This window comes from Zingiber officinale, chromosome 4A (genome assembly GCF_018446385.1).
Source record: "Zingiber officinale cultivar Zhangliang chromosome 4A, Zo_v1.1, whole genome shotgun sequence".
NCBI classification, from domain to species: Eukaryota; Viridiplantae; Streptophyta; class Magnoliopsida; order Zingiberales; family Zingiberaceae; genus Zingiber; species Zingiber officinale.
Genome location: NC_055992.1, coordinates 118,615,815 through 118,632,598, shown reverse-complemented (window position 1 = coordinate 118,632,598; position 16,784 = coordinate 118,615,815). Strand labels below are relative to the sequence as shown.

Genomic DNA, 16,784 nt, shown 5'->3' with positions numbered 1-16,784 from the left:
TAACTTGTGATGAATTACATGTGAAAATATTGGGACTCCAAAAATATTTATATTTATTTTAATTTTAATTATACAACAGAATACTACCAGTACTATAAAAAAAAACCGGAGCGATTTATTAGGAATTATTTTAACACTATTCTTAAAAATCAAATAATAGAAATAATTTGAACTGAATCGTTTCTAATATCTTATCTTTTTAGAACGATTTTATAACTGTTTTTATTGAATAATTCTAACATCAATTTGAATAAATCGTTACTGAAACCACTCTTAATGATTCAATTATTAAAAAATAACTTTGAAACTACTGATATTGGGTACATTTAACAGCGGTTCTATGTTAAACGCTGCTACTAACTATTTCTATTACTCTCTAATTTCTAATAACAATTATCAATCAGTACACTTTTAGCCCCTATTCTGTAAATCATTTTTATCGAAGTTAAAATTGATCAATATTTTTTTAAAAAAAAATAACAATTAAATGGTACAATTTAATTAATGTAATTTTATTTTCTACATCTCAAATTTAAATTTATTTATTTAATATAAATATTTATTAGTCAAACAAATTATTCTTTAAATAATTTATAAAACCTTAATTTTATTTATATTAGTTTTCATTTATTTTTATTTTTGTTAAAAAAAATCATAATTTTATATATATCAATTTTCGATACAACCTCCACATTTTCATCTTCCTCTATTTATCTCCGAAATTCTAAATCTCATGTCAAAAATCTTTCTTCTTTTTCTATTCAACTCCGAACTTAAATCTCACACCAAAAACTTTTCTTCTTCCTCTATTCAACTCCAAAATCCTAAATCTCACTTTGAAAAACCTTTCTCTTTCTTTATTCGATTGTATCCATTCTCCAATTCGCACTACTAAAATATAACTTTGATATTTTTTATAAATATTTTATAATGACATTTATTAAAAAGTATTTATTTTAAAATTTAAAAATAATATTAGATTATTTATGATCAGAATATTATTAATTATTATTATTATTTATATAGAACCATTATTTTTAAAACATATTAATCTTATTATTTTTTTCTCTTAAATTTTTGCTTTTATTAGCCTCTAATAGCAAGTAAAGCTAACCTAAATTTTTTTCCTTTCCACTTTTCAGCATCAACTAGAACCAAAATCCTTTCCATAAGTCATCTTAGTCTCATATTCTCATAGGTGATCAAAATCGTTTACTGAACCCGACATTGTTGGACTTATTAAGAATAAATATATAGTAAAAAAAATATTAATTAATTATTTAATAATTAACTAGCATATAAAATTATAGCAATTATAAATTAATAAATAAATGAATAAATATGTCTCTTAATCTTCTCCTAATTACTAAGAATAACATGACAAAAGAAGCTATTGACTAGTTATTAAATAATTAACTAACACATAAAAATATTAATAGTTGTAGTCTAGTTGGTTAGGATATTAGGTTCTAATTTAGGAGACCTAAGTTTAAATCCCAGTAACAATTAATTTCTTTTCCAACTTTAAAAGAAAATAAAAATAAAAATAGGGTCAATGGGCACTTGACCCATTGACCCGATTAAGAGTCTGAGGTCGGCGAGTCTACCTGTAGGATTAGTGCTCCTATAATCATGACATTTAGGCATTTTGAAATCGCTCCTATATCTATGGTGTGTAAGAGCGGTTTAAAACCATTCTAACACTTAAAGAGTTTTAGAATGATTTGAACCACTCTTAAATATATAGCTATAGAAATAGTTTGAAATCGTTGTTATATGTATAACGTGTATGATCAGTTTCAAACTATACCTATAAAGTATAATAGGAGTGGTTTTTTAATTTTTACCAACGGTTACGAAAACCACTTTGATAGGATATAAGGATGGCGACAAGAGGAGTGGTTTTCAAATTGTTGGTAAAAGTGTAGGAGTGGTTGAAAGATGCTCTTAAAAGTCAAAAAAAAACCGCCCCTATACGGGTGTTTTTTTTGTAGTGCAGGTAAATATTCAAATGAATAGATCTATTAAATTATTGTACTAATATTAAGTTATTCTCCGGAAGGAACGTATTGTAGGATCCAACTGTAATATCTCGATAAAAATCGCTACATCTCTAGAACTCAAGTATAGTGCTAAATATATAAGAGTTCGCGTTACAGAGTCTGACTGTTATGTATCGGTAATAACCGTTACATCTCTATTAGAACTTAGGTGTACGTTAGATAAGAACAAATATGATAGGCAAACTAATAATATAATATTTGAAACATAAAATATAGGAATCTTCATTGATAAATCAATGAAGGTAGTAGATACGATGATTAGAAGAAGAATTAGTATTTTGTATGTACAAGAGACAAAATGGGTAGCCGATAAGACAAAGATAATAGAGAATCCGAGTTTTAAGTTATAGTACACTTAAAAGAGTAAAGTAAGAAATGAAGTGGATATTATTGTAGATAGTTCGTTAAAGAATGAAGTTGTAGGAGTAGTTAGAAAAGGAGATGGAATTATAACCTTTAAGATAATAGTGGCGAAAGAAATTATGAACATAATTAGCGTATATGCACCGAGTATTTTATGTAAGTGTAAAGTATCTCTGAAACATAAAGGAAAGTTCTATAAAACCCCAGTTAGACTTGCTATGTTATATGGAACTGAATATTAGGTTATAACTCAAGCATATGAGCAGAAGATAAAAATTGCAGAGATGAATATGTTAAGCTCAATGTGTAGACATACGAGGATGAACAAAATAAGAAATGAGAGTATTAGAGAGAAAGTCGGAGTTTCATCTATTGAAGGAAAACTCTAAGAGACACATTTAAGATGATACAGACATGTACTTAGATGACCAATAAATGTTCCAATTAGGCGATGCGAAACTATAAGAAACACGCATATCAAATGAGAAAGTGGAAGATAAAAAAAAAATTGATTTGTAACAATAAAATAAGATAAAATTTATTTAAGTATAGATGATAATATAATAGGAGATAAAGTTTAATGATATAAAAGAATTCATATAACCAACCCTACTTAGTAGGTAAAATTTAATTGTTGTTAATTACACATAGGGAGAGTTGACAATATTTAATATAATATTATAACTAGATTCGGTTGACCAATCTCAAATCTATTCACTTATAAAGTTTGAAAAGTGGCATAGCACAAGTTTATTATCGAAGCATCAGCAGCTTAATAAATTTTATGATCTAAAAGTCAGAAGGATTTATTCAAACAAATTAAAAAGGCAACTTTTAAGAGTTCGTATATTATGTATAAATTATAAATGGCAAATGACTATGTGTTACACGATTGTGAATAACCGCCGAAGGTTAAAATGGTCAAACTCTGCTGTTCCATTATTTGGTCAAAATGTCAACAATTTCTTTTATTTTTCCCCTTTTTTTAAAGTCAACCCACTTTCAAAAAAAACGACGACGGCAGCCATCAAAGTCAACGGCACGCCTCGTTGACGACCGGCAGCTTCGGCTCTGACTTGCACTGATGGCCGTGCCGGTGCCCACCGTCGTACGTAACGACGAGCATAGTCGGGTCGTCCACCGCCCGCTCCACCTGCTTACGCGCAGGGCAGTCCTTGACGCCGCTACACCTGTAGTACCCCCTGCAGCAGAGATCCAACGGGTCAGATCGAGCCACGAAGGCGCCTTTCCTGATCGTACGGTGGATAGTCGTAGTTTGAGTTACCTCGGGTAAGGCGAGCCCTTGATCAACTTCTGCCCGTACTTCCGCCACGAGTACTCGTCCGCCGGGATTTCGGCGTTCCGTGAACTTATCGCCGGCACGCGCACAGTCTTCTTGTCACGGTTCCTTTTGCTAAAATACACCGAGAATTGGCAGAATTTAGAGAATGGATGACGGAATGGACTAACGTGCGCAGTTCAACGGCGTGCGTACCTTTTCTTCGCGCAGTGGCAGGGGCCGGGGGAGCCGGCGCCGGCGCAGCGAGGGTGGTCGTGCGAGTCTTTCCTGCGGTGGGAACGCGCGAGCGGGGGTCTTCCCCCTCGGACGACTGCGGCTGCAGCACCGGCGGAGGGGACGAGGACAGAGGAGTAGCCCGACTTTCCGGCGACGCTGCCTTCGCCACCGCTGAGCGCGGAGAGGAACGAGGAGTTCGACATTGACGCCGTATCCGAGACGCTTAAGATTTTCTTCGGCTTCGTGAAGTCCAGCGTCGCGGTTCGCGGAGCCACCGCCGGCGGATGAGCAATGGAAGGTGGGTCAGAGAAGATGGCGGCGCCGGGCTGGGGGCAGCGGCGGAAGCGGGCGTGGCCGGTTCTTTTCATGACGGAGATAACGTTCTTGAGCTTGGCGATGGTCTGGTCGGCGATGTCTCGGAATTCCGACGGCGGATGGTGGCGGGAGAGCTGGAGGAGGAGCCGCTCCAAGCTCCAAAGCTCGGCGTCCGCCGCCTCCCGGATCAAGGTGATATCGTCCGTGGCCATCGTCGGCGGAAATTCAACTCCAAATCGAAGAGGGCGAAGCGAGAATTGTAAGAGGAACTATGGAGATAAGGCAATTTATTAGAGTTTGGATCCTTTGTCCCAACGGATAGAATTCATCGTCGACTCGGTAAGTTGGAGACCGGATATTGTAAGCACTTTGCGAAGGTACTGGGTCAACCCTTTGACAAAAAACTAAAGTCAAAATTATTTTGTCCTTACTCTCTCGTCGCAATTTGCTCCAATTTATTTCAAGACGATGGAGTTCATATAAGAGATATAGCGCCGTTGACTTTCGTTTAATGGGAGTTAAAACTTTAGCATATGCAGTGTTATAAGTAACCAGAGCAGACAGCGGCCGGGTCAGTCGCCGTCGGTTCCACGTCGGATCATCCCACAAGTCAACGGGGAACAGGTCGACTGGTCGTCTAACGGGTCACTCGGCGGCGACACGTGGAGCAGTAGCAATTCATGAGCGGTGGATGCGATGCTGCTTCGTTGACCTTTACTTGTTCGTGCCACGTTGACATCTTTGGCCGTGGGCCGTCTGATTCCATAAACAAGATAACGGCGAGAGATATCTTTTTTCAAGCGACATTGGAGAAACAAACAAGATCAGAGCACTCTTTGTCAGGGCCGGCTCAAGGCCTATGCCTAACGTCCTTAGAATCAAATTACATATATATATATATATATATATATATATATATATATATATATATATATATATATATATATATATATATATATATACGATTTTATTAGTCTGCGGTGCTTATGTTGCGGCATCGGTATGGTTTAGTCCACGATCAATCTCTGGACCGATCAGGGAACCTCCTGATCGGTCTCTGGATCGATCAGCGGTTCCCTGATCGGTCCAGAGACCGATCAGGTAAGTACCGCAGTAAAATCGCACATAAGGCACCGCAGCAGAAGATTTCTCTATATATATATATTAATTTAAAAATATATGAATATGAATATTAAATATTTAAAATTATAATTAAAATAAAATAAATTTTAGTCGAGATTTATTTTTATCAGTAATTTTAATTTTTTACTAGTTAAATTATATTTGGTTAAAATTTTTAAATTTTTTAAAAATTAAATCTAGATTTTTTTAAATTTTTTATTTGTGTTAGATTTAATTGATAATTTTAATTTTTTACTATTAAAATTAGATTTGTTTGGTAATGTTTTTATTTTTTTATTAAAATTTAATTAGTAATTTTAAATTTTTTACTGATAAAATTTTAATGTATCAATCAAAATTAAATTTTGTTAATAAATTAAAAATATTTATCGATTATACTTAATTAATATTTTTTTATAAAAATATTTTTAAAAATCAAAAAACATATTTAATATTGTAATATTATTTCTTTCTTAAATTTTATTTTTTTTCATTGTTTTTTTAATAATTCACCATCGATATTTTCTAGCTAAATATTTTTGACTAAATAAATTTTATTAATAATTTATCAAAGTTAAAATTGATAAAAAGATAATTTAGTTCACAAACCTCCCGTCAATATGAGATTATGAAGAAGAGTTTATTATACATAGTGAATATCTTGCACACAAATCTATTTCCTCTATGTTATATAATAATTTCATCGCTATGTTGAGACTTTCCTTCCTTGAAGTTAAAATCATTGATAATTTTTTTTTAAAAAAAAAGTGTAATTAAAATATATATTAAAAGTGTTACAATAATTTATTTCTTGATTCTAAATTAGTTAATATAAAATATTTTTTATTTTTAAAATTTTACTAATAATAAAAAAGTGAGGTTTTAGATAAGATAAAGTTATTGCTATGTGACTTAATTAGTCACTGTTTCTAATTGTATATGATCCCATCCGGAAGCTGAGTTAGACGGAGGTCGGCTGTACTATCGTCGGTGTTGACGGGGGTCGTTGAGATGCGTTGCTGGCGCTGTACTTTCTGCAAAGGCTGTCGCGGGAGGATGACGAAAGACGATAACTAGGACGACGAGGCGAGAATCTCCTGTGCACACTTGGACAAGCACCCAGGTCGTTAGAGACCAAGAACCAGGAAAAAAAGTCCCCGGAGTAGACCCTCTGACGCTCAAGTCAGGTTCTTTTTCCCCAGAAAACAATCAAGGAACCGGAAAAGTGGAAGACGAGTACGAAAAGGGTGAGTGCGCATACCTGCGTAAGGGAGATGACACCCCTTTTTATATGACAATGCGTACTTCTGGTCCATTGCACATGTTAGGGAATGTTGGGTGTCAGACTTTGTCTGGGGACGAAGTGCCACGTGGCATCCTATCAGTAGTTGTAGGAATGTTCTTCTGGTAATGAGTCACAGGCCATTGGAATATACCCTGACATTTAGTGGTTATTCTCTGACAGACGGTTGTGATTCTCTGGCTTAATTGTCGTGTAGTGACCTACCGACTTGACGGGAGAAGCTCTGGTTAACCAATCTATCCCGACCAACATATCCTGACCTGTAAGTCTCGGTCTGCAAATCCTGATCTGTAAATCTCTGTCTGTAAAGCCTGACCTGCATAGCTTGCATAGCCTGACCCAGAAAGTCTTGCTCTGTAAATCATGCTGCAAATCCTGATCTGTAAGTCTCTGTCTGTAAAGCCTGACCTGCATAACTTGATCCAAAAAGTCTTTGCTCTATAAATCCTGACATGCATAGCCTGACCCAGAAAGTCTTACTCTGTAAATCCTGCTACATAGCCGAACCCGGAAAGTCTTGCTATGTAAATCCTGCAGCAAATTCTGATCTGTAAGTCTTTGTCTATAAAGTCTGACCTACATAGTCTGACCCAGAAAGTCTTACTCTGTAAATCCTGATCTGCATATATAGCCGAACTCGGAAAGTCTTGCTCTGTAAATCCCGACCGGAATGGTTCCTTCCCCTTCTTCCTTATTCTTGATGGTATTCTCCCCTCCTTCCGACTAGAGCACTTCAACCAGTGGGCACATTCGTACTCCAGACCTAGCTCTCTTACTCGGACGACTTTTTTGAGCCCCTGACCTGGACATCCCGACCGAGCCTTCAGAGTAAGCTTCTAACCTGGGCCTTTTACCCGTGTAACCTACCTTAGCTCTTGACCTGAAACTCCAGACCCCTTGTTAGAGGGGTTACGACCCCTATGATTCAATATCACGTCTCTTTGACTTTTGACTGCCACATCCCCTTGATTTCTGACTGTCACGTCTCCTTGACTTATGACTGTCACGTCCCTTTGACTTCTGACTATCACGTCCCCCTGACTTCTGACTGTCACGTCTCCTAGACCAGGTCGTACCTTTATACACCGTATCAATATAAATAATCATTGACAATATATAAAACTGTCATTTTAAATTTTACTAATAAAATTAAATGTCGCCCTAGGATATGGTTGAGTTGGCAAATATAGGATAGATATTGCTACAATGGATAAAGTGTTGAATCTGGGCAAAACCAAGAAAAATATTTTCCTCGTAGTGACCAATTGTAGCTCGGTCGTAGGATCAATTATGTTGGATTACTAGGACGACAAATTCTAATATAAGTAATAAAATTAAATATTTCTAATAATATTTATTTAAAAATATTAAAATTTTTCTATCGCCTGGTGCCTCAAGAATGATTTAGACAACCTGCTCTTTGTATATCAATAGCTCCACTTTAAAAAAAACTCGAATTAAAAGAACGACGTTTTACTAATTACATATTTATTAAAAAATATATTAGAATTTTAAAAATATCAAACAGAGTATAAAAAATAATATTATTATCTTTCTATCCTTCCCGTGAATCTTCTAAATCCTATATTATTTTTTAATACATAAATTTGATATGAAAAAAATCAAGTCTACACTAGACTTGATATTAGACCATGTCAGATCAATATGAACTCAATATTTTTTATATCAAGTTCAATATATATGATATGGAAAAATATTAGGTCTAGGACCTAATATGGAAAGTATAAAGCTCACGCTAACGGTCATATTTTTTTATTTACCCAAAAGAGCACCCTAATTTTAAAACTACCAAAAATAATGCCAAAAATAATATTATTCCCTTCCTACCCCTCACGCTAACCTCCTAAATCCCTTCTCTCTCGTCATTTTCCAATGCATCTATTCTCTCCATAATTAAAAGGGCTTGATATGTTCCCATATCAGGTCCACCATTAGCCCTGATATAATCCCATATCAGCCCACAGTGAGCCTGATGTTTTTTCATATCAAGTCTACTCTAGACCTGATATTTTAATCCTGGAGAAAGGAGATGCATTTGAAAAATGACGAGAGAGAAGTGATTTAGGAGATTGGGAGAAGTAGAAAAGGAATAACCTTATTTTTTGATCTTGTCCGAGAGCTGAGTCGATGGATGCTGGGGATGTGGTGCTCCTATTGAATGGTCGAAGACTCCAAAGACGTAGATCTCCTGCTGACGTGGACCTGCAAACACAATGTCGAGCCAGGAAGGGGTTCCTTGGCGATGACCCTCCGACGCTCAAGTAAGATCTCCGGCGGAAAGAAGTAGAGCAACGAGGAAATGAGAACTGTAGCTACAGTAAAGAAGTGAGCGTACCTCCGTCGAAACTTGGGGGTCCTTATATAGGGCTCCCCAGAGGCGTGTGCACGCTCCCCAAAGAATGCACGTTCCTCAAAGCATACCTGGAATGGACATGTCAGAAAAACATGTCTGATGACATACCTTAACAACTCGGGCATATCCCTGATGCGACAGTGGAAGGTTCCACCGTACGATTCTCTGTCTGACCATGTTGTCGACCATGTCTCTTGTCGGCGACACTGGTGCCTAAGAAGATACTGCCAACAACTTCCTTTGTTTGCTCTCAGGCCGAGTGGGAGAGCCGCACGGCCAGTTCGCCGTTCAGGTGAGGCGGTGACATAGCCGAGTGTTCGCTCGGTCCATGAGCTGTTGGCCGACTTCACCTTGTTGAGTGAGGGAGCCCTGCCTGCCGAGTTGAGGCCGTGTTCATGGTCTAGCCGAGCGGGATGGGCGTTCGACCTTCGTTTCTTCTTGCTTTGCCTTACGAACGTCGGAAGCTCGGTCGTCAAACCGAGCTGTCAAAGTGTCGGGTCGGCTACTCTTCCGTCTGATCGGGAAGGTAGCTCGCTCAATCGGGCGCCTATCACGCACGTTGACCTACTTTGACCTTCTGCTGGGCGGGCCACAGCTTACCACAGGATCACATGCCTCCCCCTCAAGTCTAGTCGAAGGAGGGTACAAGTCCGACTGACTGGATAAGTGGCCTGGTGACCAATTGGCCGATCGGCTGATAGATGAGTCGGATCTCGGTCAGCCTCTGTAGGATTGATCTCTCTCTTGCAGTTGACGCTTCAAGCCTCTATACTTGGGTCTTTTTCCTCCTCACTTTCGAAGGGACGTGAGTCGGACAGTCAATGCTGACGCCACCCAAATCTCCTCGGGGTATGTGCAAATCACCTCCATTAAGGCCGAGCACGCGCCCATTAAATACTACCCATTAAGAGGACGCCACGTGTTGTCGGTGCAACTGCCGCACGTCTGAGGTGACAGCTGCTGATGTGACGTTTGGCGGTTCGAATTCAACGGCCAGATGCGCACTTCGATTCCTGCGCCCTAGATCGGACGACCCCGGTCGGCCGCACCCATCTTTATAAAGCCTCAGCGTCACCACTTCTTCCTCTGTGTTCTCTTTCTACTCTTCGACAGTTTGCTCCGGTGACTTTGCTTGCTTCCAGCGCTCCGGCGACTCCCGGCTTCCTTCTTCAGTGGCCTTTCTCTTTGTAAGCCTTTCGACCTTTCCCAATCTCTCTGTTTGTGCGTAGTTTTCATAGCTTTCCTATTTCTCGTGTCCTCCTAGTTTTTCTCGATTATCTTCTCTGTCGAACCTTCTGCCTTTTCATCTTCCGGTAATGGTGAGCTCCTCGCAGTCATCCGACCCCGCTCCCGGTCTTTGGTATACAACCATGAAGACTCGGTTCGACGCGGGGGACGCCGCAAGTCTCATAAACGCCTACGACATCCCGCCTGATCATGAAATTGTCCTGGCCGGCCCGTCCGACCGGCCACGCAACCCGCCGACCGACACTATTTGTTTCTTCCGAGATCAGTTCGTGGCCGCCCTCTGGTTTCCCATTCATCCGTTCATAACCGAAGTTTGCAATTTTTTTCGAATCCCGTTCGCCCAGCTCGTCCCCAACTCCTTTCGCTTGATGTGCGGCGTGGTGGTGTTGTTCCGAGTGCATAGCATCCCACTGACCCCTCGGATCTTCCACTACTTCTACTATCCCAAACAATCCGAGATGGGCACCTACCTGCTTAAATCTCGCATTGACCTGATCTTCTTCGACAAGATGTGCTCATCCAACAAATACTGGAAGGAGTATTTTTTTTTATTTGAGACTCCATGAGCGGCCCCACTTCTGAACTCAATGGCAGACCGCCTTGCCACCCCAGCTCGAGCTGAAGAGGTACAAGACTAAACTGGATTACCTCCATGCTACTAATATGTTGGCCGGGTTAAAATTCAACATTCACAAGTTATTACCAGAGGGTGTGATGTACATGTTCGGGCTGAGTCCGAACCGAGTGAAGCTCCCGAGCAGCCTAGGTATGAAATCTCTTAAAATTTCTTCCTTTGAGTCTAACAGATTCTGTTCTTTTTTTGCAGCCGACATCATGATGCGTGCCTGGGCGACTGGTATAATGAAGGCTAAGCAGGCCGAAATCGAAGCAGTCATTGCTAAGGAGATGGAGCGGCTTGGTTTAACCTCGGTCGGCTCGCAAGAGGGCACAACCAAGGAAAATATAACTGCGACCGATGTGATCGTCGAGCGGACGCCCAGTGTAGGAGGGGCGTCCGACCCTAAATCGGTCCGAGAAGTGCCCCCCGTCATCCCTGCTGAGGGTTCGGGATCCTCGGGTGATGAAGTGCCGCTCACCTGCAAGAGGCGCCGAACGGATGCACCTTCCCGATCTGCCACTTCGGCCGTGCAAACATCTTCGGGAGGAGGCGTCCCGTCTCCAGCTCCCACAATAGTATAGGCTACTTCCTCCGATCAGACCCCGTCTATAGCTGAGCTGCAGCCGGCAGGAGCCGCTCTCCGTTCTGCCGATCACCTCTTTGCCGCCAGCTAGATGGAAGTTGACGTGATCCGCCATTCTGCCGGTACCTCCCGCTCAAACTTCTGGCCCATCCTCCCGACGGAGAATCTCCTGGCGCCAAGCGACCAAACCAGCTCTCCTCAGTACCAAGTCTACATCAAAGGTCGGCTCGCCCGTATCTGGGAGGAGGCGAGGGCGCGAGCGGCCATGAAACCTCTAGGCACGCTGGCTAACAGCCATCTGGAGATGTCCATCGGGGTTAGTATTTTTAACAATCAATTAGTAAATTACCTCCGCTCGGTACTAATATTTACTTTCAGTACTAGGTGGAGAATATTGTCATGTGCCAGCGGCTGACACAAGTGGAGGACAAGCTGAAGAAGCTCAAAATTTCCGGAGAAGTCTCCTCCTCCTAAGGACCGCCGGTCGCTCGCCTGAAGGCTAAGCTGGAGAGGGCTCAACAACTTCTTGCGGCGGAGCAGCAAAAATCGGTCGAGCAGGCCAGTAGGCTGGGCTAGATCGAGGCGCAGCTAAAGACTTACGACCGAAAGCTCGATCTGGCTTCTACAAGGAAACGACGGACCATTGCCGATCTGGAAGAAAATAACAAAGAGGCCCGACAGTTGCCCGAGGATCTGAAGAAAGCAGAGGACTCCCTGTCTGCCGAGCTGGAGAGTCATTCGGCTAAGGAGGCGGCACTTCAGGATCAAGTGAAGTGTCTCGAAGAGGAGCTGGGGGCCTCCCGCGCTGCCTTGAAGACTTATCAAGAGGCCGAACCAGGTCGCTTTGCAGCCTTAAAGCAGCAATACTTGCGCTCGGAACCCTTTCTGGAGAAGGCGACCAATAAGATTGTCCACTCATTTGAGCTGGCAATCGATGCTACGCTTCTCCAGCTTAGGAAGAACGGCCATATTTCTGAAGCCTTGTCCGACAAGGATGTCGACCGAGTCCAGCTTCTTGAGTCAATTCCTGATGAGGCCTTTGACTATATTGAGTGAGTGAAGGGTTGGTTGAGAGTTTTTTTGTAATCCATGACTGTATTCCTGTCGTTCGGCAGCGTTTATTAATGAAATCCTTTTGCGTTTGTTTCCTGCATCATTTATTTGCTAAGTATTTGTATGCATAGTTTTGCTCGGCTCTTACGCCCGTGCTTTTGTTATTGAATATTTGTCGCTCAACTCGAGGTTTTAACGTTGCCGCTCGACGGTCTTCAAGGCGGGGTTTTTATAGTCGCCACTCCGACTCTAGGGTTTAACGTCGCCGCTCGACTGTCTTCAGGGTGAGATTTTTATTGTCGTCGCTCTGACTCTAGGGTTCAATGTCGCCGCTCGACGGTCTTTAAGGCGTGCTTTATATAGTCACCCCTTCGACTCTAGGGTTTAACGTCACCGCTCGATGGTCTTCAAAGCAGGTTTTTTATAGTCGCCGCTTCGACTCTAGGGTTTAACGTCGCCGCTTGACGGTCTTCAAGGTGAGCTTTTTATAGTCGCCGCTCCAACTCTAGAGTTTAACATCGTTGCTCGACGGTCTTCAAGGCGGGGTTTTTATAGTCGCCGCTCCGACTCTAGGGTTTAACGTCGTCGCTCGATAGTCTTCAGGGCCGATTTTTTATAGTCGCCGCTCTGACTCTAGGGTTTAACGTCGCCGCTCGATAGTCTTCAGGGCGGAGTTTTTATAATCGTCGCTCCGACTTTAGGGTTTAACGTCGCCGCTCGATAGTCTTCAGGGCGGAGTTTTTATAATCGTCGCTCCGACTCTAGGGTTTAACGTCGCCGCTCGATAGTCTTCAAGGCGAGCTGGCCGCCCGACAATATTTTGGTAAACCCTTGCTTTAGCTTTTAATCCTGTAGCCGAAGGATGTAGAAAAAAATGGAGATTACATGGTAATAGTTACATCAGCGCACCTTTCATCTAGCTCGATACGGCTGAAGGTGGTTTGCACTCCATGGACGCTCTAGCCTCCGCCCGTCCTCATCCTCTAGGTAATAAGCGCCCGACCAGAGCTTTTCCACGACCTTGAAGGGTTCGACCCAAGGAGCCTCCAACTTGGTGACGTCGCCGACTGCTTCACTTTCTTCCATACACCGTCGCCGACCTGAAAAGATCTGGGTATTACCCGTCGGTTGTAATTTTGGTGCATCCTCTATCGGTAGGCCGTCAACCGAATGACTACCCTAGCGCGCACCTCGTCCACCAAGTCCAGCTCCAGGAGTCTCCGCTCGGCGTTGTCCTCGTTGTACTGCTACACCCGATTGGATTCGACTCCGACTTCAACAGGGATGATTGTTTCGCCTTCATAAACCCAGTGGAACGGGGCCACTCCCGCCCCCTCCTTCGGAGTCGTGAGGATAGCCCATAGCACGCCAGGAAACTTGTTTGCCCAGCTGCCTCCGACGTGGTCGAGCCGAACTCAAAGAATTCACAGAATCTCCCGATTGGCGACTTCAGCTTGCCCGTTACTTTGGGGATATGCTACGGAGGTGAAGGCCTGCTAAATCCCGTACCCTTCACACCATTCTCTGAGATGTTGTCTGGCGACTGTCTTCCATTATCGGAGACGAGCCGATGCGAGATTCCGAACCGACATATGATGTGTTGCCAGATGAATTTCTTAACCATCTGCTCGGTTATTCTCGTGAGCGGTTCAACCTCGACCTATTTGGAGAAGTAATCTACTGCGACGAGCAGGAACTTTAGTTGGCCGGTCGCCATGGGGAAGGGTCTCACTATATCCATGCCCCACTTGTCGAACGGGCAGGATACTGCGGTCGCCTTCATCTTCTCCGTGGGTCGGTGCGAGAGGCTGTGGTATTTCTGGCAGGACAAGCAAGTGGACACTATCCGAGCGACGTCTGCCTAGAGAGTTGGCCAAAAATATCCGGCCAGCAGTATCTTTCTAGCCAATGACCGACCGCCCAGGTGTCCTCTGCAAGTTCCTTGATGCACCTCTCGTAGAATGTAGTCGATGTCCTCTGGCCCGACGCATTTGAGCAGGGGTCGGGAGAAAGTTTTCTTGTACAGTTGATCCCCAATTAGCGTGAATATTCCTGCTCTTCTTCTCAACAGGTGGGCTTCCTCCCGATCGGACAACGTAATTCCCGATCGCAGGAACTCTATCAGCGTTGTCCTCCAGTCATTTGGGAAGGTGAGCCCTTCCATTCGATCGACGTGTGCTGCCAGGGATACCTGCTCGATCGGCTGCGAAATAACAATCGGTGATATGGAGCTAGCTAGTTTGGCTAGCTCGCCCGCCACTTGGTTTTCCGCTCGGGGTATCTTCTAAATAACCACCTCCCGGAAGTTGACCTTTAGCTTTTCAAAGGCCTCAGCGTAGAGTCTGAGCCGAGTATTGCTTATCTCGAATGCCCAGGTGAGTTGCTGAGCGGTTAACTGGGAATCTGAGTGAATCAAGACCTTGATTGCTCCGACATGCCGAGCGGCCTGTAGGCCTGCTATGAGTGCTTCGTATTTGACCTAGTTGTTGGTTGCTTAATATTTTAACCGAACGGACAAGTGCATCCGTTCCTCCTGGGGAGAGATCAGTAGTACCCCGACTCCGCTCCCTTGTCGAGTGGACGATCCGTCCACATATATCCTCCAGGTGGAAAGCTGTTCCGGCCGGTCTTCTTGCGCCGCTCGGCCTCCAGATACTGAGGTTGCTTGTTGCGCCATCCGATCGGCTAGTGCCTTCTGTTGCTGTTCTATTATCTTGGCCGCTCGTGCCTGTATAAGCACGTTGAGTTCTTCTGGAGAGAGCGTCACAGTGTGCTGTCGTCCAGCTTCTTCCATCTTCTTGGCTCGGATTCAGGTGCGTTCTCATAGACGGCACCAAATTTGATCCTGTCCGAGAGCTGAGTCGATGGACATTGGGGATGTGGCGCTCCTGTTGACTGGTCGAAGACTCCAAAGACGTAGATCTCCTGCTGACGTGGACCTGCAAACACAATGCTGAGCCGGGGAGGGGTTCCCCGGCGATGACCCTTCGACGCTCAAGTAAGATCTCCGGCGGAAAGAAGTAGAGCAACGAGGAAATGCGAACTGTAGTTACAGTAAAGAAGTGAACGTACCTCCGTCGAAGTTTGGGGGTCCTTATATAGGGCTCCCCAGAGGCGCATGCACACTCGCCGAGGCATGCATGTTCCTCAAAGCATGTCTGGAATGGACGTGTCAGAAAAGCGTGTCTGACGTCATACTTTAACAACCCGAGCATATCCCTGATGCGACAGTAGAAGGTTCCATCGTATGATTCTCTGTCTGACCATGCCGCCGACCATGTCTCTTGTCGTCGATATTGGTCCCTAAGAAGATACTGCCAACAGGTTCCTTTGTCTGCTATCGGGCCGAGTGAGAGAGCCGCTCGACCAGTTCGTCGTTCAAGTGAGGCGGTGACAGAGCCGAGTGTTCGCTCGGTCCATGAGCTGCTGGCCGGCTTCACCTTGTCGAGCGAGGGAGCCCTGCCTGCCGAGTTGAGGCCGTGTCCATGGTCTAGCCAAGCGGGATGGCCGCTCGACCTTCGTTTCTTCTTTGCCTTATGAACGTCGGAAACTCGATCGTCAAACCGAACTGTCGAAGTGTCGGGTCGGCTACTCTTTTCGTCTGATTAGGAAGGTAGCTCGGTCAATCGGACGCCTATCCCGCACATTGACCTACTGTCGGGCAGATCACAGCTTATCACCGGATCATTTTTTTATACTCATTTTTGATAATGATAATTTTAAAATTAGGATGCTGCAACTCGTGATGAGTAAAATATCAATCAAAGAGAATTAATAAATCGAAACTTTAATTCGATTAATTTATTTTTTAATATCGATTAATTCAATTAGTACATTCAGTTTTAGATTTAAAATATCAATTCCACTGATTAAACCGAACTGAAAATTATCAAACAACTATGATATTTTATCAATCGATTAATAATCTCAAACAGTGGTGTTATATAATATAAAACATACATCAGTCAATTAGTAATGATGACAAAATCAATTATTTCGATTTTCCACCAAATTAATTAGTGTTTTATTGATTCTATTTACTACTCATTTTGATTTTATAGAATAAATTGAATTTAGTTATTAACCAATTGCACTCCTACCCGCTGCAATCCTCAACTGCCGTCGTCCTCTTGCCGTGCTGCCTGCCACAGCTTGCCGCCTGCCGCCCCCGCTGCCACCTCCGACTGTCACGCTGCCGCTCACAGCCCAACCGCCGCCGCCTCCC

At 43.0% G+C, this 16,784-nt stretch overlaps 1 protein-coding gene across 1 annotated transcript; it reads right to left on the bottom strand.

Annotated features, from left to right (window-relative positions):
• Positions 1 to 3,459: 3,459 nt before the first annotated feature.
• LOC121972693 (WRKY transcription factor WRKY51-like) lies at positions 3,460 to 4,492 on the bottom strand. Its single transcript, XM_042524340.1, has 3 exons — positions 3,922 to 4,492; positions 3,712 to 3,834; positions 3,460 to 3,628 (listed from the first exon to the last, which is right to left on the bottom strand). Exons 1-3 carry the CDS (start codon positions 4,467 to 4,469, stop codon positions 3,460 to 3,462), a joined length of 840 nt encoding a protein of 279 aa, XP_042380274.1. The 5' UTR covers positions 4,470 to 4,492.
• Between the last annotated feature and the right edge of the window lie 12,292 nt (positions 4,493 to 16,784).

Bases quoted from the DNA above. Each gene is read 5' to 3' on its own strand.
- LOC121972693 (XM_042524340.1), bottom strand. From the start codon at position 4,469: ATGGCCACGGACGATATCACCTTGATCCGGGAGGCGGCGGACGCCGAG. The intron at 3,835-3,921 runs GTACGCACGCCG...TTTTAGCAAAAG, and splicing joins TGCCACTGCGCGAAGAAAAG to GAACCGTGACAAGAAGACTG. The intron at 3,629-3,711 runs GTAACTCAAACT...TCTCTGCTGCAG, and splicing joins AAGGGCTCGCCTTACCCGAG to GGGGTACTACAGGTGTAGCG.